General features: G+C 43.3%; 1 protein-coding gene across 11 annotated transcripts in view; it reads right to left on the bottom strand.

The window, feature by feature from the left end:
- Window positions 1-26,425, bottom strand: part of LOC131258682 (E3 ubiquitin-protein ligase Smurf1) — a 31,915-nt gene that overhangs the window by 1,099 nt on the left and 4,391 nt on the right. For all 11 annotated transcript variants that reach the window (XM_058260043.1, XM_058260041.1, XM_058260044.1 and 8 more), the window contains 9 exons: window positions 7,281-7,517; window positions 3,909-4,818; window positions 2,749-3,407; window positions 1,830-2,284; window positions 1,522-1,751; window positions 1,251-1,447; window positions 983-1,172; window positions 285-484; window positions 41-204 (listed from right to left, as the gene is read on the bottom strand). In XM_058260043.1, the coding sequence (XP_058116026.1) occupies window positions 41-204; window positions 285-484; window positions 983-1,172; window positions 1,251-1,447; window positions 1,522-1,751; window positions 1,830-2,284; window positions 2,749-3,407; window positions 3,909-4,818; window positions 7,281-7,517 (3,242 nt within the window). The remainder of the gene's footprint in view (window positions 1-40; window positions 205-284; window positions 485-982; window positions 1,173-1,250; window positions 1,448-1,521; window positions 1,752-1,829; window positions 2,285-2,748; window positions 3,408-3,908; window positions 4,819-7,280; window positions 7,518-26,425) is intronic.

The following is a 26,425-nucleotide window of genomic DNA, read 5'->3' as shown; positions in this document are numbered from 1 at the left end:
ATCACACGAGCTGACAAGAAATTCCAATACCGATACCAACCTGCCAGAACCATACGATCTGCGGTGTGTCGGCGGTGCATTGTTTCAACCGCGTGTTTGCCTTCCAATCGGTCACATCGATCTGACTGATGCCACTGATCACCAGCTCTAGCTCTCGCTCGTCGAACGGACGGAGCAGATGGCTGAGGATCAATTCGCCGAAACCTTGAACGATAAGATAAGCAACGGAAACGCATGTTAACAACTTAAACTTCACGAATCCTCCCACACCACCTTTTACATACCTTTCGAGAGAGCTAAAAACTGTTGTTCGATGCCGCGCATAAACCGATAGTTTACGTACAGCTTCACGTACTCCCGCTTGTTATCCTCGGTCACCGAGATAGAGGCACCGTTCGGTTTCAGTTCGTGCACCTTCAGCACGCCGAAGCTGTTGTTTTCCACACTGAACGTCGAGTCGATCACTCCCGATATGTTGTTCTCACTATAAGATGCGAGTAAACGAAGTTTTTCATTATGAATGTAAGGTTAAATCAAGGGCATAGATTACATTTACTGTGCTTTGTTGTCATTGTTTCTAAAACATGTTATATACATCAACGAATTCGATACATTAGACAACAAACAATGAAAAGAAACCATTAAACGTACAATATTTGAATAATTTTGCAAATTAATGAAGAAATAACATTCTATGGAAACAACATTCTAATTAAATGGGTTTCAAGCAATTCTATTTTCCTTTTTATTGTTCTGTACTTTAATATCTAATATCGAGGTGAGTATTGTCAATTTCATTGAACTGTAAATCAAGGCGCAGATTTTTCAATATTGTTAACAAAAAACATTACACAAAAATTGCATAAAATGTAGTGTACGAAAACATTAGTCCTTTTCTATTATTTTAATTTAAAAAAAGCGACGATAACGTATGTAAGCCTAATAAAATGTTTGTCATAGGATGTTAGGAAATACTACTTACAGAATCCACGTCAAACTACGGTGCAACTCCGGATCGACGTCTTCGATATCGGACAGTGTGATTGGTTTGTTCAGCAGCTGCTTGTAGAACGGTAGCGTGAAGCCACCGTCCAACACGTGATTGTGAAACACTGCGATGCCCAGGATGCGGCCAACAAAGTGAAAGTACGACAGGTGCTCCGGATTGACGCCTGCAAGGGGAAGGAAACAATTGGATTAACATTTCCGTCTTTCATCGTTTATGAACGGTAATTGTGCGATGGCCATACCAGAATCGGGGTTGATTTGCAAAAAGTAATGGTCATCCCGGCTGTACTGGAACAGACCGTACTGTGGGTTGAGCATTTCACGTGACAACAGATGCAACCACTCGCGGGCCACACCACCATAGTCCAGCCCTTCCTCGCCCTTGAACTTCACCATCAACCGTTTGCGCATATCTTTGGGACGCATCTTCATGATCAGTCTATCGGAGGATGTGGAAAGAATGATTAGTTGAGCAGGTTTTAAATGAACACTGTTGCACTTTTCACGTCATACCTATAGCTCTCTTCGAATATTTCATTTCGAGACACCTCCAATCGACAGTGGCCGGACTGGGGCTGCAGTAGCTGCAACTCTGCCCGCAAGGCCCTTATTTTACCAACCAGATCGCGCCGATACTTCGGTAGAAGGTCGGCACTATCCATCAGGCCCTGCGGTAGATCGGGAATGTTGTTAACCACAGTCGTTGCGCCACCCCTCGGTGAATGAGTGACCGCGGTGGTGTCCTGCACAAGATGGGGAGAAAGAAGAGAGCTGTTAGTAGCGGTACAAGAAGAAATCAACAATCAACTGACGCTACGTACTCCATTGGAAATAGCACTGAGAGCGGTGTCCGTACCGACTCCCATCACGATTTGCCGGCTCGAAACGGCCGAAGAACCATTTGGTACTTGCGGTCCCGCCCCGGATAGGGCAGCCATCGAACAGCCCCGACCGGCGGCGTTGTTGACGGGTGTGTTGTTGTTGTTGTTGGTGACCGAGGGCGACACACCGGCACTGTTCTGCCGCCGGAGCATCTGCAGCACGTGCATGTTTAGGCGCGGGTCCGTGAACTGGGTCGTGCGGTTGTTGTGATCGACGAAGTACACCCGCCCGGATGCAGTTCGCCGCTGCTCCCAACCGTGTGGCAGTGGGCCGAGCGTTTCCGTCGTAAGGTTTTGCGTGTCGAAGTCGCGCGGTATCCGTGGGTCGTGCCAGGTGGACTGCTTCGTTGGTATGTGGTAGAAATAGACCTGGCCCTGTTGTGTCGTTCGAATTTCTGTAACCAAAACGAAAGGATGTCATTAGTATTGATCATTGCCTATCCAGAGGTACAGTATTGACGCGTGTTATTGCTTAATGAGAGCGGTAATTTTTTGTCATTATCAAATGCCATTGGACAAAGTCACTTCATCAAATGGAACGTACTGAAGATGGTTGACCAAAGACCGAAGAAGACAATTGTAATTTATTGATTTCAAAAAGTTAAATGTTTCGAAAAATAACCAAAATATTCGAACAATTGCAACAAACGAAAAAAATTTAACTAAGAAACAGAACATAACTATAAAAGGGTGAAGGAAATACGTCATATGCTAAGACATTCAAGGGTTAAAGCCAGCATTCTTCTTTGATAAAATGTTTAAAGAAAAGAATGTGGTGAATTCACAATTACAAGTTGAATTCGCAAAAGATGTTTTGTACAAAGTACAAAACTACCGGTACGGTAACAATTTTCCTTACCATAGCCATGTGGAAGATCGACTGCCGGACGTACGAAGGGTACACCTGGACGGATCTGGTTGTGATGTCCCGGCATACCACCCATCGCTGGCCGCGGAGGCCTATCCCTGGACGGTCTACGCCGGGACGGTTCTTCACCGTGCCTTGCCGATCGGGTCCGATTACGGGATGCTGACGATTCTCGATGGCCACCGGTCTCACTTGCCGGCGTGCCATGATGCGACCGACTCCCACCTCCACCTCCACCACCACCGCCACCTCCCCCTCCTCCGCCAACAGTATCCGGTGCGGCAGCATGATTACTTCCACCATTGTGCACGCTGTTACCACCATTGACGTTGCTGTTGCCCCCACCGTTGTTGTTGCTGCTGCTGCTGGTGCTGTTGTTGTTACTCGCCGCCAGCGGCAAATACGAAGGCACTGTCGGCTTTGATTGGTGCGATTGTCCTCCGCCGGAAGCGTTATTATGTTCGCCGCTTCGTTGCTGCTGGTGGTTCGGGCTGCCATACCCGCCGGAACCATTCACATGTCCGTTGGGTGTGTTTCCACCCGCTCCGATGCCGTTCACTCCGGGCGGCGAGCGCACGGAGACGGGTGAGTCGATCGATAGGGATCCGATGGCATTCGTCATGCCGGAGACTGGTGGATTGGTTGATTCCCTGCGTGATGAGAAAGAATCGAATATTAGCACGTGATATGATTAATTACTCGCACAAACCATTGCGCGGCTAACTAATTATCCGTCAAACGATACCCTTCTGTCGGAATCGCGATTGGTTTGTTTAATTTCCCATTTCATTTAGTATATCTACTTTATTGTTATGCAAACAAATTCAACTGTTTCGCATGATGATTGAACTTTACTGAGTTGGAATAGGGGATGTCGAACTAGCAGAGAATTGTTCAACCCAGATTATTCAATTTTATTTTTTTACCTGCACTCTTTCTGAAACCCCATTGTTTTAAGTAGCTTGGAAAAATTAATTTCACTTTGGAAAAAAAAGGATACAATTCTGTACCAAACCATGTTACTATTGAAATAGTTAATAGGTAAATAGGGCTATTCGAAATTCATTTAAATTAGCTGGTAGATCACTTTGCTTAAATTTAAAGTTTACACACAGTCGTTTCCTCTTGTGATGTTATCGAAATCACCATACCTTCCACCGTTTCCCGTACGGGGCGAGATGTCCTGTTGTTGCTGCTTGGACGACGCTATCGGACTGTTGATTTCACTCAGCGGGCTTGCATTGGACGAGCCGGGTGTTATCAGGATCGACTCGTCCTGAATTCGCACTGGGCTTTTCGCATCGTTTCGCTGCTGTTTGTGCGCGACGGCGGTCGGGGTAACACCACCGGGACCGCCACTACCCCCACTGCCATTTATCAATGGACCACCACCACCACCACCAACTCCCCCACCGCTTTCGATGTCCTTCCCGGGCCGCTCCTTCCCATGGTTATTACAATTTTCCTTGTTGTTCGAGCTGAGCAATATTTCCGTCGAGTGCCGCCGACTGCCGGAGTCGTTCGATTGTATGCTGTTGATACTGTTGCTGGTGGCCGACTTGGACGGGCCTGGTGGTATCGTGGTGGGACCACCATCGGCACTCCCATTGGTCACACTGGTCGGACTACCGCCAGTTACATTCACGATACCGTTGGTCTGCGTTGTAACCACTCCATTCGGTGACTGCTGCTGTGGGCCGGCCGGCTCCGTCGGCCGTAGCCACTGTGTGGTTTTGGTGTAGTGGTTCACGTAGTACGACCGACCGTTCGACGCCGAACGCTCCTCCCAGCCCTGGGGTAAAGGTTGCTGCTGCTGCGGTTGCGGTTGCGGTTGCTGCTGTGGCTGGTGATGATGATGGTGATGATGCTGATGCTGTGGATCATCGATCAGCGCATCGGCCGAATCGTCATCATCCGGTACGCGAACATCCCCGGCCGGCCCGACGATGGCCAGTGGCGTACCGCCGGTAACGCTGTCGCGTGACATCAGCGACACGATAATTTGACCCTTGACCGGATCCGGATCATCCTGGGAACGTTTCACCAGCTCCAACCGTTGGTCTGCGAGATGAAAAGGAACGTGAAACAATGATGCATTAATTATGGAAGGCAACGAAGCAAAAACATCGTGCCGTAAGGCACTATAAACCCGATCCTCAACTACAAAAAAAAAAAACGTTGCTTTGGAAGTGAAAAACCCTTAGGGTCAAGAAGTACGAAGCGGAGAAAGAAAGAAACACCCTAAATCGTCGACTACCCCCAATTAGTGAAGCTGGATGCCTGCGCTAATGAGTAGTAAATAGTGCATTGTGCGAAAACGGTCGCTTCCAGGCCGACGGCCAGATGGTCGGAGGGCAACTTGCTCGTTCGGGGAGTTTTATTTTTCCTCTTCGGCCCTACCTCGAGAGCTGACGGAATGCTCCAAAGGGCAGATGCACAACACTCTTTCAAAGGTACCATTTCACCAAGATGATTATGATGATGATGATGCCCATCATAATAATCTCGGCCCGTCAGAAAAGCGGAGCAGAATTAATTAATTTATAGCACCTAGTTTCTCCACCAGTTTCTGACAAAAGAAAAGAAGCGCCAGCCGTCGGCGTTGGAGAGAAATTAGCCAACCAGACGACCCGGGACCCGAAACGGGTCGTCATTTTAACGAAGGTTACCACTCAGCGATGCACAAGAGGCAGCTTAAACGGAAAATGAATTCGCCATTGACAAATTACTTCACAGGGTTACAACAAGAAGCTGCGCACTCTCGGGCGCTCTAACGGCATGTCAAACAGTTTCACCCTGGGAAGTTCTCGTGGCACGTTCCCTCAACTGTTCTCCAGCCGTCGCTCCACGTCCACATAGGATCTTGTAATCGTCTCGCCAACTCTTGCCAATGCATGATGTGCAGGACATTCAAGTGGCGTTTAGCAGTGCGGGAAAATATTTAACCATCGCCAGACAAGGCATTCCTCTCGTGTGGGGCCAGATTTGGCCCACTTTCCAACGCACGGCATCAAAATCGACACGTCGTCAGGGGTGCAGCAAGATGGTGCAGTGCAATCAACGTGCGCACATGCCTTGCATTCAAGGTCGACTTGTTGGAATATTTACTGCGAAAGGGATGTGTGATTTCTGCCTCCACCCTTAGAGAGCACATGCACAGTGAGACTCGAGGTGACGTACCAGTGGACAAGAGGCAAATTCCAATTGACACAAATGGATTTAAATGAAACGAAAGAGGGAGCTCTGGCGAGTAAGAGATAAAATTTAGCAAAAATATTTTTTCAAAGTAAGGTTTATCTTTTACTTATCTTCGTACTTATCAATTGTACAACAATACATTTCTTCTTCTTCTTTAAAGCGCCCATTTTAAAATTCATGTTTAGCATAAAATATGTTACACTCATTGCACTTATTACATTTGTTTCTTTTTGAAACATTAAATGGAGTCGCATACAGATTCGTTTATTTAACCGTCATTTAATCTGTCCGTCTTTAATCAACAATTTTCTGTTAACCCTTTTTCTTTGCGTTCATTGGGTTCATATGTTTAGCGAAATTTTAGACTTCATTCGTATTTTGCCAGAAAATGTCCTAATTATTTATACCTTCGACCCGGTGGAAAATCTCAGGGGTCATCGCTTCTTGGATTCCGGCGACCAGTCAGCTCATCGCTAAAGTTCCCCTTTTTGGCTTTTACGTTATCGATCTGGCTCTTCTCTTCTCTCTTTTCTGTGCTAACAGGATTCATTTATCATTCGTTCGCTTAAAAATAAACGATCGTTAATATTACAACAAGAGATCGTTACGCACCCAGGCCAATCGCGATGCCCCAGGTCAATGGAAATTGGTGATCAATTTTTTATAACCATCGTTAAAATTAAACAATTCCTCATGCCATTCCATCTATTATTAGGCCTATGACTAACAGATTTAATACCATTGGATATGAGCCAATAATTAAATGTCGATATGATTTTGGTAAACTATTCTATTCACTTAATTGATAAGCACGTTGAACTAAGTAGCATTTCTCATTCGATTTTCTTTTTTCAATTTTAATATAACAAGCAATTTTTCAAAAGTTCCACAGTGCATCCTCTTTGGTGCGTGCAGATGTCACCATGTGCACTGCTGGTGTACAGCTTGCTTTAACACTCCAGGAGACACTCTTTTCCCAAGAGGTAAGGTAGAGAACATGCTTTCGCATAGCACCTTTCTTTTCGCATAAAGCATGCACCAAGTGCCATTCGGGGGGAAAAAAAAACAAAAGATGATGCTCTCGGGCTCTGTTGAATGAAAAAGCGTTTTAAGGAAAGCAACGCGTTTCAATACGCGTCCCGGTTGGCAAAGGCTACGCAGGTGTAATTAAAATAAACTGAATTTTCACTTCTGCTTTCATCACCAAAACACCTGCTAACCTTCCCCGAACCCCGAAGAGTGGCGGTATTGTGTCTTGTGCGAAACAACCTCCTCTTCAGTGAACAATGCTTTCCCCTGGTTTCTTCCCATGATCCCGCACTTACAGCCCGTGTCACGCAACAGCTGGATGCTGGAGGCTACTATCCGCACGCAACCCAGAAAGCCTTGACGCTTGTGCATCTTCCGCTGGTTGTAGATGGAGATGATGATGTTGTCGTTCTTGCCGAGGAACAGATCGTAGTGCGAGTTCCATAGTGGATCGAGCGATGCCTTGCAGATCTCGGTCGTGTACTCCTGGCGCGTTCCTTCCACGGTGATCTTCGCAAATGGATCTGGTAGTCCTGCAAGAAATAAACATGTTGGGAAATTAGATAAAAATTTGTTAAAGCTGCAATCATACAACTAACATAAATGGGTTAGAAGACAGAGATAACGAGAAAGGCATTTAGTTTTAGAAACAACAAACCTATTACATGCCGCATTATCTACGGAAATTATTGTCATTGAATGTGGCCTAAAACATCACACTAACAGCCATAAACATGTCATTAAAGAAACGAGCCCTGCCCACCAACAAGTGTGCCTTCTTTTTCAGGAAAGAATCGACGGAAATGTTACAGATTCCAACAAAACCGTCGGTCGTCCACGATGCGTGACAATAAGCGACAATAAAATAATCAAACATTCAGACTGGTGGGCTTCAAAGGGAAGTAATACGCTCAACGAGACCTATGCATCCATACGTGACTTTCTTGATGAACAGAATCGACTGACCGACCACGGTAACGGTTCCGCCGGGTGGTGCATCGCACAGCCGTTGCTTTGGTCCCCGAATGAATCGAGGAATCCATTGAAAGGCCACCATTTACAAGCACGTACGACGAAGGCAAGACTTCCTCCTCCGCGGGTATGCTCCGCTACTTCAGTTGATTCGATGAGTTAACTTTATTCCGTCGGTTGACATAATGCGTACACCATTATGGTTAATGTCGCGTGTTACGTCAGACATAACGCGGAAGATGCCATGGGCAAACGCACATTTATACGAATGTATACTCTTTTTAACTTTGGTCAAATAGTTTGATTACAACTTTGTTTGTGTTACATTTATATCTATCCAAATTTGATGCCAACTTTAATAAGGGAAAAAGATAAGCCGTGGGATGCTTGGAATGGATTAAAATTTCTAGTCTTTTCTAACCAAATATTCATCAATAATAAAGTTCAATAACACCAAACAGGAAAGTGTAAATAAAACTCATAACAAAAATTAAAGCTTAATACGAATACAACGAAAAATGAAACAAGAAACTCTTCTTAACAAAATTATTAAAAGAATCAATAAAACAATCAAATGTATCGTATAGAATATTTCAAAAAGAATATTTTCCATCTCATTGGCCCACAAATTGAACCTACAAAAGGGTGAAATAACCTCTTGAATGAACAGACATGTGCGTGAAGTTTACACACAGCCGACAAAGCAATTGCAAGCATCGTTAGTACTCTGACTCATACGACTTTCTGCTTCACATTGCATAGCCATTCATTTCAGACCAAAACGTTTCATCTTGCTTGATTCGCGCATGTTTGCCTTAAATGCCCTCCAGAGTTTGCTCGCACAAAAGAAGCATAATCAAACTTTCAAAATCTCTCATACTTCTGTGCGTCTGTGTATGTGTTTGCTCCGTCAAATAAACCACACTCCGACAAAGGGCTATTAATTTGGCGCAAGAATTGGAGAGCAGTGCTCTTGCCCACAGAAGCCAAGATGTTAATTTAGCTCTCGAGTTGAACCGGGCATTCCAGTTCCAGACGGCCCTGATGAGTCTCCAGATACACCGTCCCGATGTGGACGGTTGGGTGTACCGCACCGCCCCATGGCATGGCACAGTTTAGTCCAGGCACAAGAGCACCAAGAAGAAGCACGGCAAACAGAAGGGATAAAGAAAAAAAGAACCTGTGCCCGAGAAAACTATGTCGCAAGACACATCTGGAGTACACCGCAATCACCATTATTGCAGCGCGTCGAAATTGAAAAGAATCCCGGGAAGAGCAAGTCCTCTGAGCAAACATGCATGCAAACACACCATCAGGGGGTTTCAGGGCCGCCTACATAATTCCACCAGGCTCCCCGTACCGTAGCGGGTTGATGTCCTCTCGTCTGAGGGTGGAGTGTTTAGTGTCGTTTCCAATACGAACAATGCATGATGGAGGGGAATACCCGAATCCGGCCAGCGGAGTTGATACGTCCGTCCGTCCGTCGGTGCAGAATCTGGGCCAGACGCTTTACAATTTCATCCAACCGTGCAGAATCCCCTGCACCTTACCCCGCCGGAGAGTCGTGGAGCACCCGAGGGATAAGAATAATGTCAAACGGTCGCCAGTTCCCCTCCACGAGGGTGATGTTTCTCTTAGTAAAATTTATCTATGGTCCAGCACCTCCGAATCACTCTGGAGTGTGGTGGTACGGTGTGTGTGTGTTTGAGTCTGATTCAGGTTCAGACATCCAGAGTAGCCAAGCTGCAGTGCGTCACGGATGTCATGACCATATCGTGGAATCGGTCGCTCGCCAACGGTACCGAGTCGTTCTGATACGGTTCGTTAATTCTCCGCCCCACCGACCGGCCCCAATGCCAACCAGCTCAACCCTAACCTCACCTCACCTCACACCCTTGTTGGCGGAAAACTTTCCAATCTCCCTCACCCAAACGACCAACAACACACTGGCTGCATGTCTGACCTACTGCTGGTGGCAACACGCCTGATCCGTCCGTATCGTGCATCGTGGCACCGGGTGCCACTACCACCGGTAGAGATTGCTGCGAAAAGCGATTCCAGGTGCAGAATAATATATACATAAACATATCCCTCCTCCTTCTGCCCGGCCGCCTTAGCGGGATCCCAGCGGTTGCGTTGCCTTCGCCTTAGCTCAACCATTTTCCAAACTTTTCCCGTCCGATTTGATTACGTCCCCACACGGTCAGTTGATGAACTGAAATGAGTTTTCAACAAACTATCGACGAGAGTTTTGAATGTAAAATGAGCTGAGTTCGGTAGAGAGTTCGTACGTAAAGTTGGCTTATTACAAGCGGTGAAAAACATTTTATCCAAAAAAAAAAACGTTCAAAACCCAAATTGAAATCATTTAACGTAATAAAATCGTTCCAAATAATATTTTTAAAAATCAAATAAAATCATCACAAATTAGCCGCATGAGTAGGACAAAAAACATACAGTATTAATATTGCATTCAATAGCCACAAAAATTACCCCTAACTTGTACTTCGTTACTCCATTTCAGTCTATTTTTGTTCTGATTTTAAATCTAATCCTCACCACGTGGAAATTTCCTTTCCAGAAAAAAATTTGTATAACTGCTCTTTCAATTATTCAAAATTTCTGACAAACTACATTGCATTTTCAATCTCCAAAAGTCGACCATCTAGATAAGAGTTAGGTATGCATTTTTAGGTGTTTCAAATAGCGCAGGAGTCGGCGAAGTGCGCCCCGTTAGAAAATTTTCGTGCATCATACAAAACATTCAAATGAGATGAATTTGCCGAATTTGTTCATGAAGTCAGGTTTGATTTGTAATCGTTGAATGAGATATTCTTGTTAAAATTTAAAAAAAACGAAAATATGTTGTCTTTTAACACTTCTATAACTTTACTATTTAGAAAGCTAATACTCCATTCAAAAGTGTACTAATTTTAAAATATATTATCATCGTTTAGGGCATCCGGCCCGCGCTTTCAGTTACGTTTTAATCATCTGGCCCTTTTAGGAAATGTATGCCGACCCCTGAAATAGCGAAAACACACATGTCAAATGGTTAACACAAATTGTTGTTTATAGAGATATAGAGTTATTGCACGGAATAAAATTAGCAAATATTCGATAAATTAAGAAATTCGATTTAAAAATCGAAAACGACACATAACATTTCTCCATGCATCCATCATTTGTCCGTTATCAGAACCTATCACGTGAGCCGCTGACCTAAAGCACGCTTTGCATTAATAACGGTAATTTCCACCTAATTCCCATACTGCAATAGCGAGACCTTTACTCGGGAAGAATGATTTTTCCTCATAAATTGGCGCAACCACTGCGAAGCGGCAAATCAATAGAACAAATAAACTGGTCAGTTGTAGATTTACATCTTCAACGGCAAATAAATCATTACAGTGCACAGTGTTTCGATCTATCCGGGAGAGGTTGAGGTTCCGCGAGAAAATAGAGAAGGTAAAAAAAAACATCATCCCCCCGCGAACCTAACGGAACGACGCCTATGCTTCCGGGCAGGCATTGGTGTGCCTCAGCATGGTAATCCAAAGCACTGGACCAAGGCAATGTTATTATAGCCGTGGCACAAACATTGGCACAGCTGGCAATGAACCCCCGGGTGCAGGGGTGCCTTTAAAAGCGAGCATTTGTAATATATTGGCAACAATGAACACAATCAAACCCATCGCTGCATGCGATCCGGCACTTTGGACTATGCTCATTTTTAACCCATTGTGTGTGGTTTGATAGATGCTTAGAATGGAAATGAGAGGATTTGAGAAAGTTAGCATTTAAAATCGCTAGTGTATGGTCACCCATATTAACTATCAACCCATGCTGTTGGGTGATCTTTTGCAGTTTAACTTATTTGTTTCTAACCGTTAGATCGCCCAATTTACAAGGCAAATGCTTGAATGAGCTTATGTACATGATTTGTTTCTTTATGAGACTCGGCGAAACTTAACTAAGAAAGATATAATGTGTCATGAATGGAAGCAGGTTCTAAAAGACAGCTTTAAAACAAGGTAAAATAAAAAAAACACCATTTATAATATTTATAAAATACATTCCCGCTAGTATTGTATACACAAAAAACTCAAAATGGATGCAAAAAATTTCTAATAATAATATCTTTAAATCAACTGAATTAGAGTGAAGATAGACAGCAAATAAAGATGTTAGCTACTATTCAATATGTGCATGCATTTTGATTTACGTACATCACTGTTTCTAGATACTTTTCAACTACAGCATGATCTTGCATGATCACCTTGGCCGGTGCGTTGCCCCTACGCAACCCGCTCCCACTTCCAATCCATCCCTTCGCTGATTACCCTTGGAGTGAGAGCATTTCCAGCAAAGGTGTTGCTAATGATAATTTTATTTCCATTTTGTGGTTTAACCAACCACCAGCGTTACTCTCTCACGCACCATTTTCGGCTGCGGCAGGTTGTATTCGTTGTATGATTTCTTCTTCTTCCTCGTTATGCTACTTTTCCTTCACTTTACTATTATTCCGCAGGTTTCACGGCCCAGCATTTTGCAAAAGTGTACCAAACCAAAAGCAAAACTCTGAGGAAAAAATGGAAGCCTTTCGGAAAGGAAAACCGACCGCAGCCCCAACCGGGAGTTGATCAAGGTTGGTTTCACCAAATCCGCATTCCAAAACCAACGAATTTCGAATTGGAGCAGACAGTTGTAAGTTTTCAATTTCCTCCAGCAGCAGGCAGGGTGAGTAAAAGTTCCTTCAAATATCTGGATTTGGTGTTATTGTGTTTCTTTTTATTCTCGTTTGTATAAAATTTTCACGGTTGAACTTATTGCTCGACCTAATGGACCATCAGTCGAGAAAAATCCCCTTTCGGTAGAAAGCACGCTGGCACGAAAGCACAACAGTGGAAAACAGTATCAATGTCAAGTGCTTCGACACGTTCTGCCTAACGAGAGGACAAACAATTCGAAGAAAATCGACGCGAATCTGCTGGAAAGGTTACGCTCGAAGGCGAGAAAAATGATAATAAACAAGTAAAGAAGGTATCGTCATGAAACCGTACAACTGATCTTTTCAATAAAAGTAAATTGAATTCATTCAACAGAACTACACTGATCACATTTAATGTGATGTCTTCTACATCAATTTCGTGGAAACCTTTTTGGACAACTCTGTTTAGTTGCAGTTCTTTTACTTCTTATTATGTTTTCCATTTTCTAACGTTCTGTAAAAAATGTGAAATAAATCTGAAAACGATCTTTTTTTATTTGTTACTCTTAGGGTAAAAAATGGACCCCGTGTGTTGGTAACACCATGTTGACGCGTGTAATTGAGTTGTTGTTTTAATGTTTTCTTTTCATTTGATATCATGCTTTTCAAAGACGACATCGTTCTTTTTCCCTTTGACAGCTAGTACTCGTTGGTGTTAGATTTTTGGCAAGTATCCGATTTCCTGTCACACCTAGAACACTTCCACAGCAGCGAACAAGTAAACAGATAATCGTCTCATAATGATGGATTACGTTTTCGATCGCGTTATTCCTCATAGAACGTGTATGTTCTTGTCCCCATTGGATGATGTTTTGAGGGGTTGCTTTTACGGTTGTTCCCCCCCTTTTTTTTTGTCCCCATTATAGTTATCCACCACTGAACCATCCGGCCGGCTCCACCCCGCCACAAAATGGAACGAGGGCGCGCTTCCGAAAGAAAATAATACCGGCGCCGGCACTTCCGTCCCAAAACGACTAAACGAGTCTGGCGCCGAGCCATTCGCCGGACCACCATGCAGACGGGCGAAAACAATTCGCCATCTTCATGTCCGCCGTTTCGCATGGATTGCGAGTGCACACAACGGAAAGGAAACCCAATGTCTCCGTGTGGCACTGGAAGCGAGCACTACGCCGTGGATTGCTTAAGGCAGGGCCAAACACGACGACGGGATCAAGTGAGATTCTAGTCACTAAAAAGTGATAGAAAATAAATAACAAGTAATAGAAAAGAACAAGGGAGGAATGAGTTTTGTCACCAGCGATAAACAGTAAATAACTACGCGACTGACGGAAAACACTGTTTGGTTTACAGGTACGCCTGTTTCCTACTCTTGCTAGGTGCCTGCTTCAGTCTAGCCACTTTACCTTTAGTTCTTTTTTTGATTTGCAAATAACACATTACGGATTTCATAAGCAACGTGATAAGAGGGCGCTACACCGGTCCATCATCAACACACCTCCCACAACGGCCCATCATCCTCATCAGCGTAATCAACGTGACCTGTCGGAAATGAATTCCAGGCAACGCTCACAACAATCCCCAAAACGCGGCCATTACCTCACCGAAAGGTAATATTAATTGGAACAGGAATAATATTTGGCATAAAATGCAATCTCTTCTTCCATACGGTATTGCACGAACTCGGAACATCCACTTCAGATCGGAAGATGTTACCGAACAATCGGGTTTGTTATCGCTTCTGCAACGTTGATAACCACGTGCTCCTCCTTTATCTCGCATTCGACATTCTTTCAAACGAATATGCACTAAATCAAAGAATTATACCAATACAAGTGAAAAAAACCACCATTAGAGCAAACCATTACCGGGGCCACCCATAGTGTTCTTAACAGCACACCAAACATTGCCGGCGCCATGTCCTCACTACTGTTTCCCTCTCAAAAAAAAAACTCGTACGAAAATAACGTTCATCGATTTTTGCACGACACCCGATCACATTATCGCACAAGCTCTTCCCGCGGTCGTTAATTTTTGTTTTAATTATTTTTCATCGGTCCCTTATCTGTGGTATCCCGATTGAATCATTGCTGTTCAAGTGTCTGGCAATGTCGACGGAAAAGAACCGAGAAGATGAGTCAATGGCAATACACAATATTTCCTCCTCCTTCAGTTGTTGTAATGCACCGAAATAAAAAGGTAAAACCCGTCACAGGTGCTGCATTCACCACCAAGTTTCAATGGGATCTTAGCGAATGTACAGCAACAGTTATTGTAAAGCACAATCTCCAATATTGACAAAGCAATGTAATGGCTTAATCCGGATTATACCCCTATTGTTTCATCCTGCAGACAAACAACATATCGGAGCTGCAGTAATGATACCCCACGAGACAACGAATCAAAAACGAAAAAAAAACCGGAACGTAAAATTCAATGCATAAAAGATTGCTAATTGTACGTTTTGTAATCCCTGAAGCGCCGTTTCTGTTTTCTCGTTCGTCGTCTTTCTATGGTTCGATTCGCTGCATTTTTCTTATGTTTACAAGGTTACGGCAGAGACGCTGCGGGAGGAAGAAAAACGATGCGAAATAAATACCAGCGAAAGGGAAAATCAAACACACTCACACTGCAGGCATGAAAGATTATGAGAAGACGCCAAAGTTAAGACATCATCGAGCGACTGACGTTTTTCTTCGGACCGTACTTCTTCTTTTTCGTTTCGTTGTTTTTTCACCACACGATGTGTGTGGTCCTGGGGGGCGAACTGCAATATATTACATTCATTCCTGTTCCCATCAACGGACTGCAATCCCCATTTGTTGCACACAAAATATTGGATCGACGATACAAAAAACGGCAGCCGTTAGGTGTCGATTGACAAACCAAACATGCTAACATTTCGAATGTTAGACTTAATACTTCTCTGTGTTATCAAATATAATATGATTGGAAAATTACTTATGATTACAAAACAAAATAAAGTCACAAAAAATAAAGTTTAAAATGGATTGAATGGAAAAACTACAGAATTTCAAAGCTATAAGAAAATAACGAGTGTAATTAAAACTTCCTGCAATCGAGATTGCCTCTCCCGAGCCACCTGATGTCCTGATGAATCCACGACATTAATTTACCATCCTATGAATCATCGTCCTCGGATGATTCCGAACAAAGTGGATCTATCAATTCAAATTCTCAAGCAAGAAAAAGATGAGGAAGGTTTGCACGAGCAGGAAATATAACGTTTTTCCGCAACGTAACGCATCGCGGGAATGACTTAATGGCCTGTCCTCCGATGGCACTTCCTTCTTTCCTCCCACCGACACCTTCATGCGGCATTGGTATCGATCATATCTCATCCGGAGTGCGCGCTTTAAATGTTCCAACCCATAATCGAAACTCTCATTTTATCGTTTTTTTATTTCAAGCATGGCGTGTCCGTTACCTCCTGCACCTACACCTGGCAAGCAGTCCATTTTCCACTTTCAGCCCGAGTTTTCCCATGATCGTCTGTGATTTATATCTTTTTGACTATCCATCCATGCGATCAAACGTCGGTCCAGCTTCAGCTCGGCAACAATCTCTAGCCGGCTTCGGAAGCTGCTGCTGGTGGTCGTAAATCGAAGGAATGGAAATTAAACCCAACGCACCCTTCCCAGAACTCCAACACAAATACGAGAATGCCGGAATAAAAAAAACACACCATCTCGCCAAACTCTCACGACAAGGCGCCAAAAGAACGGGGGAACCCAGCAAGTGAGAAGTGGATTTGTTGCTCGATCGTTTAAAGCAGGCTTTTTTTTTGCATGCGTTGGGTGATGGTGTCTGGGGGTCTTGAGATTTTTGTCGAGTGGCAGTGTATGGGTATGATTTTTTTCTTCTGCTTATTCTTTTGAACTCTTGCTCGAAAAATAGGAATTCGTAAACAGGCCACAATCGCTTGCCACGCGGGGGGAGAGATAAGGCGACCGGTGCATGATCATCGACGCCCAAGACGCACAACCGGGTGCTGATAGTAGGCCCAACTGCCAATGCCGAATGCTGGTGGCAAGCATTAAGAGGCGGGAGTCCTCATCACTCGTCGCAGATCGGCACTTTCGGACTGCCGATCGTAAAATAAATCTTTTCCTTAGCGCCACCAGATCTGCGCTCTCAAGTTCTCTTTCCTTATCCTACGAGTGCCATCACGTTTACAACCGAAAGGCTGGTTTAGCAATTTGTTCGCGAGTTTTTTACTTAGTGGTATGCGAACATCGTGTTCAAGCACGCACGCACAGTTGGTAGTAGGTTGCTCACATCATCACTACTACCTACATGATGTAGGATTGTACTACTAGTTGGAGTTAAGGAGAAAAAACATATATAATAATATCTGACACTTGCCGCCGCACCCCTCGAGGAACCTCAAAAGTAAGAGTAAAAAAAACGCTTTGCCCCCTTCGTTCAGCCCGCGGGGGGTTCGTCAAATCGTGTTGTCTTTTAATGGTTTGGTTGTATTGTAAAAAGAAAAAGAAAGCCAAACAGGTTTAGAGCGCACGGGATGATGATGCGAGCGGCACGTACATAATTTGGCGCTGCTTCTAAATTCCACACCGGAAAGCGAACGCTTGCGTGGAGGAAATTGAATAAACGAGAGCTAAACCCGATTCGGAATGGCACTGGAGGGCGACCGACGTGAACGGTAGGTATGGGGAGAAGGAAGGAGGTGAAAGCAAAGGGGAAATAGAAGCAAGCCGCAATCATTGCACGAGAGATCTCGACATTCCGTTCAAATTTGGATCTATTTTATTTTTATTATTTTTATTTTCAAACTACTTAAAACATTTACAAGCCAATTACAAATAGTAACTAAAAACAAAAACGATTTAATAAAATATAGAGCAAACTCTTTAACACGCAACATCACTAACGAAACTGAAAGTAACATTATAAGCAAGCCAAATCTTCAAAGTATTGTAAAATGAATCGCAAGCCAAGAGCATACATAAATTCGAGCATAAAAATGAGGATCTCTCTTAGACGCAAACGCGAACATTTTCAAAAGGTGATTGAGTTGGAAGGGGCATAACTTTTGCCTAAGCAAAAGTTGATTATTTTCAATTTTAGGATCAATCTTCCTGATTCGGCATTTTATTTTTTTACCAGAAAAGCCTAAAATAGATATAGACAAATTGAGGATTTGCCAGCTCGTAGCATTTTTGCCCTTGTATGTTCTCGTTTTAAGTACTTTACAGATGATCTATCTTTTTTATAATGCAGCTTAAATATTATAAATTTTTTAAATTAGAAAGACAAAACAATTTGCTAACTTATTTTTCATAGATTACAAATGTCGAAAAGAGTACAGAGAAATATATTGAAAAGGGGAAATGACATTCATTCCCACTTTTGATTGATATTATTTTTCTTCGTAAATAATTTACCATCATCTAAAATATTTTTCTACATATTACCGACATAACTAATTCATTATTCTGGTAAATATTGTGTTAATGAGATTCTGTACATTTGGAAAAAAATTGCGTGCATTTTTTTGGCAATTATATACAGATTTGTACAATTGATTGTTTACTAAAACGTGGTGTTACCCAAACTCATTAAAGATTAAATGTTAAACTGCCTCAGTGAAATGTTAGTCTAATTATTCATTTTTTCATAGTTCAAACCGACAAAAGTGAGTAATGATCAGCAAATCAGTTACGATTCGACAACATCGATCAGCAATAAACAACAAAAACCGTACTTTCGTTCTTGTCCACCCGCATCTCCAAATAACAAAACAAAAACAACGTAGCAGAAATACACATAGCCCCCATCGTCCCATCCACCCCTAAAGCTGTATGATCACAGCGTGATGAACCGTTAAAATATTATTACCTCATCACGGCATCAATGTCCGCGAAAGACAATATATATTCTCGTTTATTGCAACGTGCAGCCGCGCCGTCGTCCTCTGGCGACTCGTCTATTTAACCCCACAAACGAGATAAAAAAGAGAGGGGGATTCTTACGCCCGATTCCTGCCTCACCCCCGGCCACCCAGACCGCTTGCCTGTACGTTATCTAAGACATTTTTCGAAGAAAGCGCACAACTGTGGACTTTGCCAGTAAACCCTAAGCGCCACCCAGGGCAATAAAAAACTGATCAAGACACAAACACACACACACACACGGACATATGTACATCAAACTGAGGCAGAAAATATCCGTCGCACCCGAGGGCATGGGTGGGAAAAATCGAGCAAGCATCGAAGTCAAAAGAAAACACGACCACGATCGGAGACAAGACACTCGGAGACGGGCGGAATGCGTCGCGTCGCGAGCGCAAAATAAGCAAAACGTCTTCTGGCGACAACGACGACAACGAGAACTCCGGCCCCGGGGTTCACCGTGGCGCGTCGGCCGGGCGGTTTCCGCGCAAGGGCGCTCTTGCAGTTGTGGCCACGACGTCGCGGCGACGAAACGACAGCAAGTGGCGCTTCGCTGGCGCTTAGCGAAATTTATTTTCAATCCCCTTTCGGTCGCCTAGGGATCGCCGCCCGCCGTCCCGGCAGCACCACCGAAAGCCCCCCCTATCCGTGGGTTTGCGCTGAGATCACTTGCGAACGAGGGAGAAGAATTGCATAAAAAATAAAGCACCCGATGCCGTCTTCTGTCCCGAAGCTTACGCCCATGTGTCACGAGCGAGAAAACATTACGGTGCGATGCAAAGGTTACCATAGCCGGTAATAGAAATAATATATTTATCACGTGTTTGATTCGCTTTAAAAATAGTATTATTACTAACAACATGATTGCCAATATCATCGGACCTATAATATTTCTAAGTTTTTTTTCGCAAAACGCATGATTTGTTACTTTCCTAAAATTAGCACGAGTTAGTTTAACTTGGAGTTAAACAAGTTTCATGACGAAATATCAAATCATCTGAAACTATGTATCTTGATTAAATAATGATTTATAATTTATTACAACCCAAAAACAAATACAAACAACTTTACAAAACTCTCAATTTACGGTTAGTTTGAAAAACGGTAGAACGTCATAGAAGAATAGTAATATTTATTCAACATTTAGAAATGATATAGTAAATGCAATGTACGATAAAAATGGCAAATAACTATTCCTTTTTTTTACTTGAACAAAATGTTCCTTTTTTATTTACTTGTTCTTATCTAAGACACATGCATTCATTCAAATAATGATCACATCAATCAACCTTTTGCTTCCTTGCGTTTATGCATTTTGATTCACTTCTCAGTTACAAAACATTTCACTCACTGTATTCGACCCTGTCGCCTCAATATGATGTTTACCGCTAGGCCTTACGTCAGTTTGCAAGTGCGGCAAAAATCATCCCACGAATATATCTCCTCACCCGGACGAAGCCGTTCCCAACCCACCGCCACCAAGAATACGCATACATTTCATCAACTACCCTCAGCCTCCGTCTCCTCACCCGCGCTCGCCACGTGGCGTCTGAAGGGCACGGAACGTACTTCACCAGCTCGCACTTGGCGCCGGCACGATGATGATCATTTGCATTAACGTGGAGGAGGATGAATATCGGTTCGACCTTTTTATGTCAATAGGATGGCGGTTTACACTTTTTCTACCATGAAACGCATTTATCAAAAAGGATGAATGATGTCGGCCGCGGGAGCAATTTCATTGATGAAACCCACTTGCTAGAGATCAGACAAATTCATTCGAATATGAAAATGATGGAGAATGGGGGGGAAAGTTCAAAGTGTGCGGTTTTTAAGATTCTGATTAAATATTTAAACTGTTTTTTTAAGCAACCGGCAGTTCATGGAATATTGCTCAATAATAAATGCATTTGCCCTGGCTCTATACAGTCCCGTTTAAACAAGCTGTAGACTTAAGTAACATTTGCATTAAAAAAAGACAAATTTCAACGACGTTTCATGGGAAAAACGGAAAACGCTACCAACTTTCTTTTTTAATTAAAATAAAGAGTAGCATTTCTTTTAAATTTAGAACAAGTTTGACAACTGTATCAATTAAATTGAATCCGCCGGGGCCAAAACATCAAACCATCTACGTTTGATTGTATGTTAAAACATCCAGCTCGCGAACCAGGTGACCAAAGATTATTTAAAGCCAGACGGCGACAAGTGGTAAAAAACCCTGATGCTTTATGTTGCTTTACGAGCTTGTTAAAATATATTTAAAATGTTTTGGGGTCCCTTAAGTCCCATAGAACGCCATATCGTGGTTGAAAACCAACGAGAAGGATTTGCACAAAGTCGCTGTTCTTCCTGTCAAGGCTTCCGGCATATGGAGAAGTGTTTAGTGTACAGTACCTTCCGAAATCAAGCAAAATTAGAAAACATCATAAAGAGTACGATTCAGTGGTTTTGACATACCTGGCCACAGTAAATCATGCGCAAAGTGAATCAGAACAGTTGAACGGGTCAAATATAATTAATATACCCAGTACTGCTAACCCTCCTTATGCCTCTCAACTACAATCAATCGAAAAAAAAACATTTACAACACTTAAAGGTAGGACCTATTTCAACACTTGAAAGTCCAAATGGAGTAGCATTAGGTCATGAATTCCTCACAACAAATGAAAAACATCTCTACCCGATTGGTTTTGTCGGCTATGGCTAAAGTTTCGACCAAGGACTGTAAAGCCGGCATACTGGGCGTCGGAATATTTTTTGAAAGTACTTAAAAAATGTAACTTTACAATAAAGTTTACTTCATTCAATTAGCTTGGATAACTTTTTTCTTTTCATCGATGAAAAAGTGTCTATTTTTTTTTCAATGCAAACGTTAGTGTAAGTGATTAAGTGATTACTAAAGCTAGTGTGATTATGTTTATTAACATGTTGTTTATGCAAAGACTTTGGAAGTCTGCTACATCGAGTAGCTTAAAAATATGTTTACAATTTCTACTTAAAAAAAATATGTTAACGAAGAGTACCGTGAATAAAAATAATGTTTGGATAAATTCATCCTTTGATGTCACGTCGGGAGAGGTTGTTATTTTTGACGCATCAATAAACTTGTCCGTATTATATGCCTCTCGAAAGTTGACAGAGCACGAGCCTTCGCCCTCCAAACGAAGCACCCACTTTTTGCCTTTGCTCTACCTTTTATGATCTTTGTCCGACGCCAAATGTGTCCTCGTGTCCCTTCGGAATCACATTTAGGCCGTAATGGGGGCTAGGATTTTTCTTTTTTAGTTACGCTTCAAGAACATACGATGACTCCGACAGCATTTGATGTCCTTGCGAGCAGCGCCGACTGTGCAGTATGGGGCCGCGCCAGGCGGCGTCCTTATTTTAACGACCAGCAGGTCTCGACTCGTCCCCCGCCTACCGCTGGCACGGGAAGGGAATGACTCTCGGGGCAACACCGTGCAGACGAGCTATTTTGGAGAGCTCGAACCCTTTTGGAGTCTTCCAAAATTGATAGCGAGCTCGACCGGGGCGTTTTGATGCGTGCATGCGTACCTCACCCCCACATCGTCTCCTCAGCAACCCCCGTTTTGCCCTTCGATCCACCGTCTAGACATACCCACCAAGCGGGCCACCAGCCGCCGGTGCAATCATACACCCTTCCTTTTTTTTGGGTCAATGCGTCACACCACCGACACCGGCGGCAAAGTTATGCCAAACCTAATTCGTTAGCTGCGTACCGCGAAGGGAGGACGGCGGTTTTGACGCCCCATAGAGAATGCTCCGTGAGTCAACGATTGGGCCGGCTCCAACTGCGGATAACCATCGAGGGACCTTGAGGCGGGCGAACAACACACACTCATACCTGGCGGACTTTCATTTGGGGTTCTCATCAGACCTCCAACCCGGCTCCCGATTGTACCCCAACGAATTCCTATCACTTAACCTTGGGTGCAGAGAAGACACATAGCAAAACCTTTACCGATCCACACAAGCGCGGGAAGGCGGGCAGACGCAGGAAGACTTAATTCTCAGATCGCCGCGTCAGCGCTCGGCGATGCTGCATTGTTCCGTCGGCAAGCGAGTCCCGGGTGTGTGTGTGTGTGTGTGTTGTTTTGCTAAGGGATGCTGCTGAGCTCCTTCTACCACGTCGCGAATACTGCTCCACCTTTTCCACCCCCGTTGACAGGCGCTGGCAGGAGGCAACTGAATTTATGGCAACTGGAATGGAATGCCATAACTCTAATTAATTAGACGGATGTGCTCGAGATCCCGCCCGGAACACCATACGGCTTTCGTACACGTATGCAAGGCGAAGTTCGCTCTCGAGCTCTCTGTCAAAAACTAAAACCCGGATAGGATAGCCGATGTGGGTGGGTGTGTTGTCGGGGGTTGGGGGGGAAGAATGAAAATATGCGCCAAAAACTCCAAAAGGCCTGCAGCAACCAGACCGACCGGGCCGCTTTGAGTTTTTGTTCCTATGTTTTAGCATTTGATTGGAACACGGTAAGTTATGCCCGTCCACACCCTGTCGATTGTTATTGTTCCCAGCGAAGGAGAGCTAGAGGTGCCAGACAGTGTTTTTCTTCCGCTAATTTTGTATCAACAAAGACACATGGCCGAGAGAGTTTTGAGGAAAATGTTGTTGCACCAACGCTAATTGCATTCTACGAGTGCAAGTCGCTGTAGCGAGCAAAATGAAATCGCTCGTACGGGAGTGATAAACCTGAGTTCATGGTTGAAATTAAATTCAAACGTGGTATTAAATGAAAATTGTATCTTTCCGGTAGCACCTGCTCACTTCAGTAACAATGAGAAATAGAACCAAATCGGAATAGTAATTCTTTTCGTTCAGGTAAACCTACGGTCGAGTGGGTAAAAACCCCTGTTATGACTATGACGTTCGATTCCCAAGTAGATTTAAAGCATTTTCTGTGTTGTCAGGGGTTTGTTCCGATGAAATGAGTGTAAAAATATACGGTTAAAAAGCGAAGCGTTATTTAGCGAAATTTTTTCTTCAAAAATGACCAACAACATAATAATCGTAGCATCGAAAAGATGCTTTAAATTTGTACCCGATTTCGCATACGGAACACCGACCACAAGTGTCCAGTTATCAAATTGTCAAATGGCATCCAGATTACGATTGGCACAAATATTGACATGATACACCAGAAACAAGCGGAATTTACGATTATATTAGCGTTTACCGTGCTCTTTACATTTCATGGAAAATTTCTTAATAATAAATGCATTCCGGTAGAGACCGGTGGAATTTAATAGTACATTACCGCTTACGCTTCGTTTACCGTGCCATTAACATTTAATTTGACCGTTTGCAAAAAATATTAAAATGCAAATTCAAAGATTGCATAACAAAATTATTAAATTAGTTCATATTCATTTGTCGTTTCGGAAGAGATTTTAAATTGAATAATTGCACGTCAACACATATTCCAAATAAACCGACATTGGTTTAAACGGTTAAACATCCATGTGACTTGAATTCAACGATAATCGATACGAAACTTAAATAAAAATTTAAATGTGTCAACAGAATGTGGTTTGTGCATTGAGAAGAATGAAGTTTTGATCGCTGATCAACTTCCATAATAGCGTAGAATCTAATTTACTCGCCCCATATCTTTGGCAACCCGTGCAATTTTCTATCGAATTAGGCTCCCCGAGGCAGACAGCCCAAAATCAACCCCCTTGGCTCGAGGCGTCGAATGATTGAAATCGAAAAAGTTCCACCAACACCGGCCGGCTCGTGTGGTGCGTCGTCCTTCCGCGGGGTAAAACAAACAAATTAGAAACTAGAGGCCCTTTTCGATCGAGCGGTGACGAAAAATTACACAAAATTGCGTATCGCGCACGCACACCGAGCAGAATTGGGCTGTGAAGAAGTGTACCAGACCAGGCAGGCCCCGTAGAGTAGTGCAACCATTCTGGGCCGCGATAAGAAAATGAAATAAATTGAAATCAACCCCCGCCCGGCTCAGGCGTGCGAATGACTTGACCCACTCCACCACCTCGGGCAGCTGATAAAGAGGATCGGCGCAGGACAGTGTCGCTTCGGATAACAAACCCGAGGATGATAGTCCCCGATAAATACCGTTTCTCAGCCCCTGTCGACCGCGGCCTGCGTTATTGTGTGCAGCAGTAGCAGGTCGAATCGGTTGTTGGACTTCTTTTTTTTTTTGCTTGCTGGCAAACAAGTACGTCCCAAAAGGAGGTAAAACGAGCGATGGGAAAGGAAAAACCACCGGCACAACGACACAGCGTGCCTTACACGATGACGAATGGCGGTGACAAACAATCTTCTCGCCGAAGCTTCTAAAATTAGCCCGGGCGGCAAATAAACACACAGAAACACACAAGCTAGAATCTGGCAACACTTGTGCTCGCTGGCGCCAGGGGAAAGTTCAGTTCGATCGATGGGGTGCGCCATCGGTTCGCGGCATCGCGGGACAACACAGGCGTGCGCTATTTGAACTATTCGCGATCAAAGTCATTGATCTTTTCCCCCCCGGTTGTCGCTGTCATCGTCGTGTTCCCAGAACAAACGAGACGCATACGGTATCACCACCAACGACGACGATTTAGCAGCGATACGATTCGGCGACCTTCACAAGGCCCGAATGGGTAGCCTCCCCACTAGGGTAAGGAAACTAGGGAAAAAAAAGAAACTAGATACAAAAATCAAACATCGACCGTCCAAAGGTTATCACTGTGAGGTGGTGAAAATAAGTAGCGTACTTTCAATAACTGACTCATGCAGCCGATAGATTTTAATGCGAAATCAAGATAACGACCGCTGCAACAAGCGACACACACACACACACACACCCATCATGGACAGATAATTTTATCGATTTCGCAACACTAGCATTCAATTCATCTGACTACTCGGAAAATGATTACAAAAATTAAGTAATCGTAACTTTGCATCATACAAAACATTAGATCTTCATATAGTCCAGTATTATATCATGACATCATTACCATATGTACATTACCCACTATCTTTTATACTACCCAATTATGTTTTCCCAGCTTTGAAGCTCTATTTTCATTTAAAATAAATCAATACTTTGTATTCGTTCTTATGAATCCAACACCAAAGATTTTTTATTAATTCAGTGTGATTCATGAATCTTCTGGGATTCGAATTCAAGAATCCCTCTCATGAATGAATTTAAAAATCGAAGCAAAGAATCATTCAGATGCATGAATATGAATCGGAGTTACACAACTCTAAATCATACAATACGTATCCGTACATATCTACGGCAAGTCAAGGTAAGTATCACGTTGTGCATCGTCATCAAGCAGACTGGCGACCTTCTGCAGAGCTTCAAGAAAAAGCTGAGCTATCTAAAACTTTTAAAGTTAGTCTGTTGGCAGGTGTTGTGTTCCGTTACGCTACGCTAGCATTAAATATTTCATAGACGAAACCCAAAAAAAACAATCTCCTTGTTTTCAATGTGACTGTCATAGCAATCAAGCATAGCAACAAAAATAGTAATGGAATACAACAGTTTTGCACCAGTTTATTCCATGGCTTAACGTAACATTAACGGATCGATCAAAACGTAAAAATCTACTTTTTTTCATTATTCAATTCGTCAAGCATTTGTTGCTATGCAGTTGACGAATTTTGACAAAAAATCATCCAAAGTTGGACTCATTCAAATTGACTTCAGTTTCTTTTGATGAAAATTATATTAAGTTGTAGCACAAAATTTAGTATACGCATAATGCAATGAAACCGTATGCCATCGAAAAATGCTGTTCGAGCAAA

The sequence above is a fragment of the Anopheles coustani genome, chromosome 3 (genome assembly GCF_943734705.1).
Source record: "Anopheles coustani chromosome 3, idAnoCousDA_361_x.2, whole genome shotgun sequence".
Taxonomy (NCBI): domain Eukaryota; kingdom Metazoa; phylum Arthropoda; class Insecta; order Diptera; family Culicidae; genus Anopheles; species Anopheles coustani.
The sequence above is the reverse complement of the archived record's forward strand: the minus strand, read 5'-3'. Positions and strand labels throughout refer to the sequence as shown.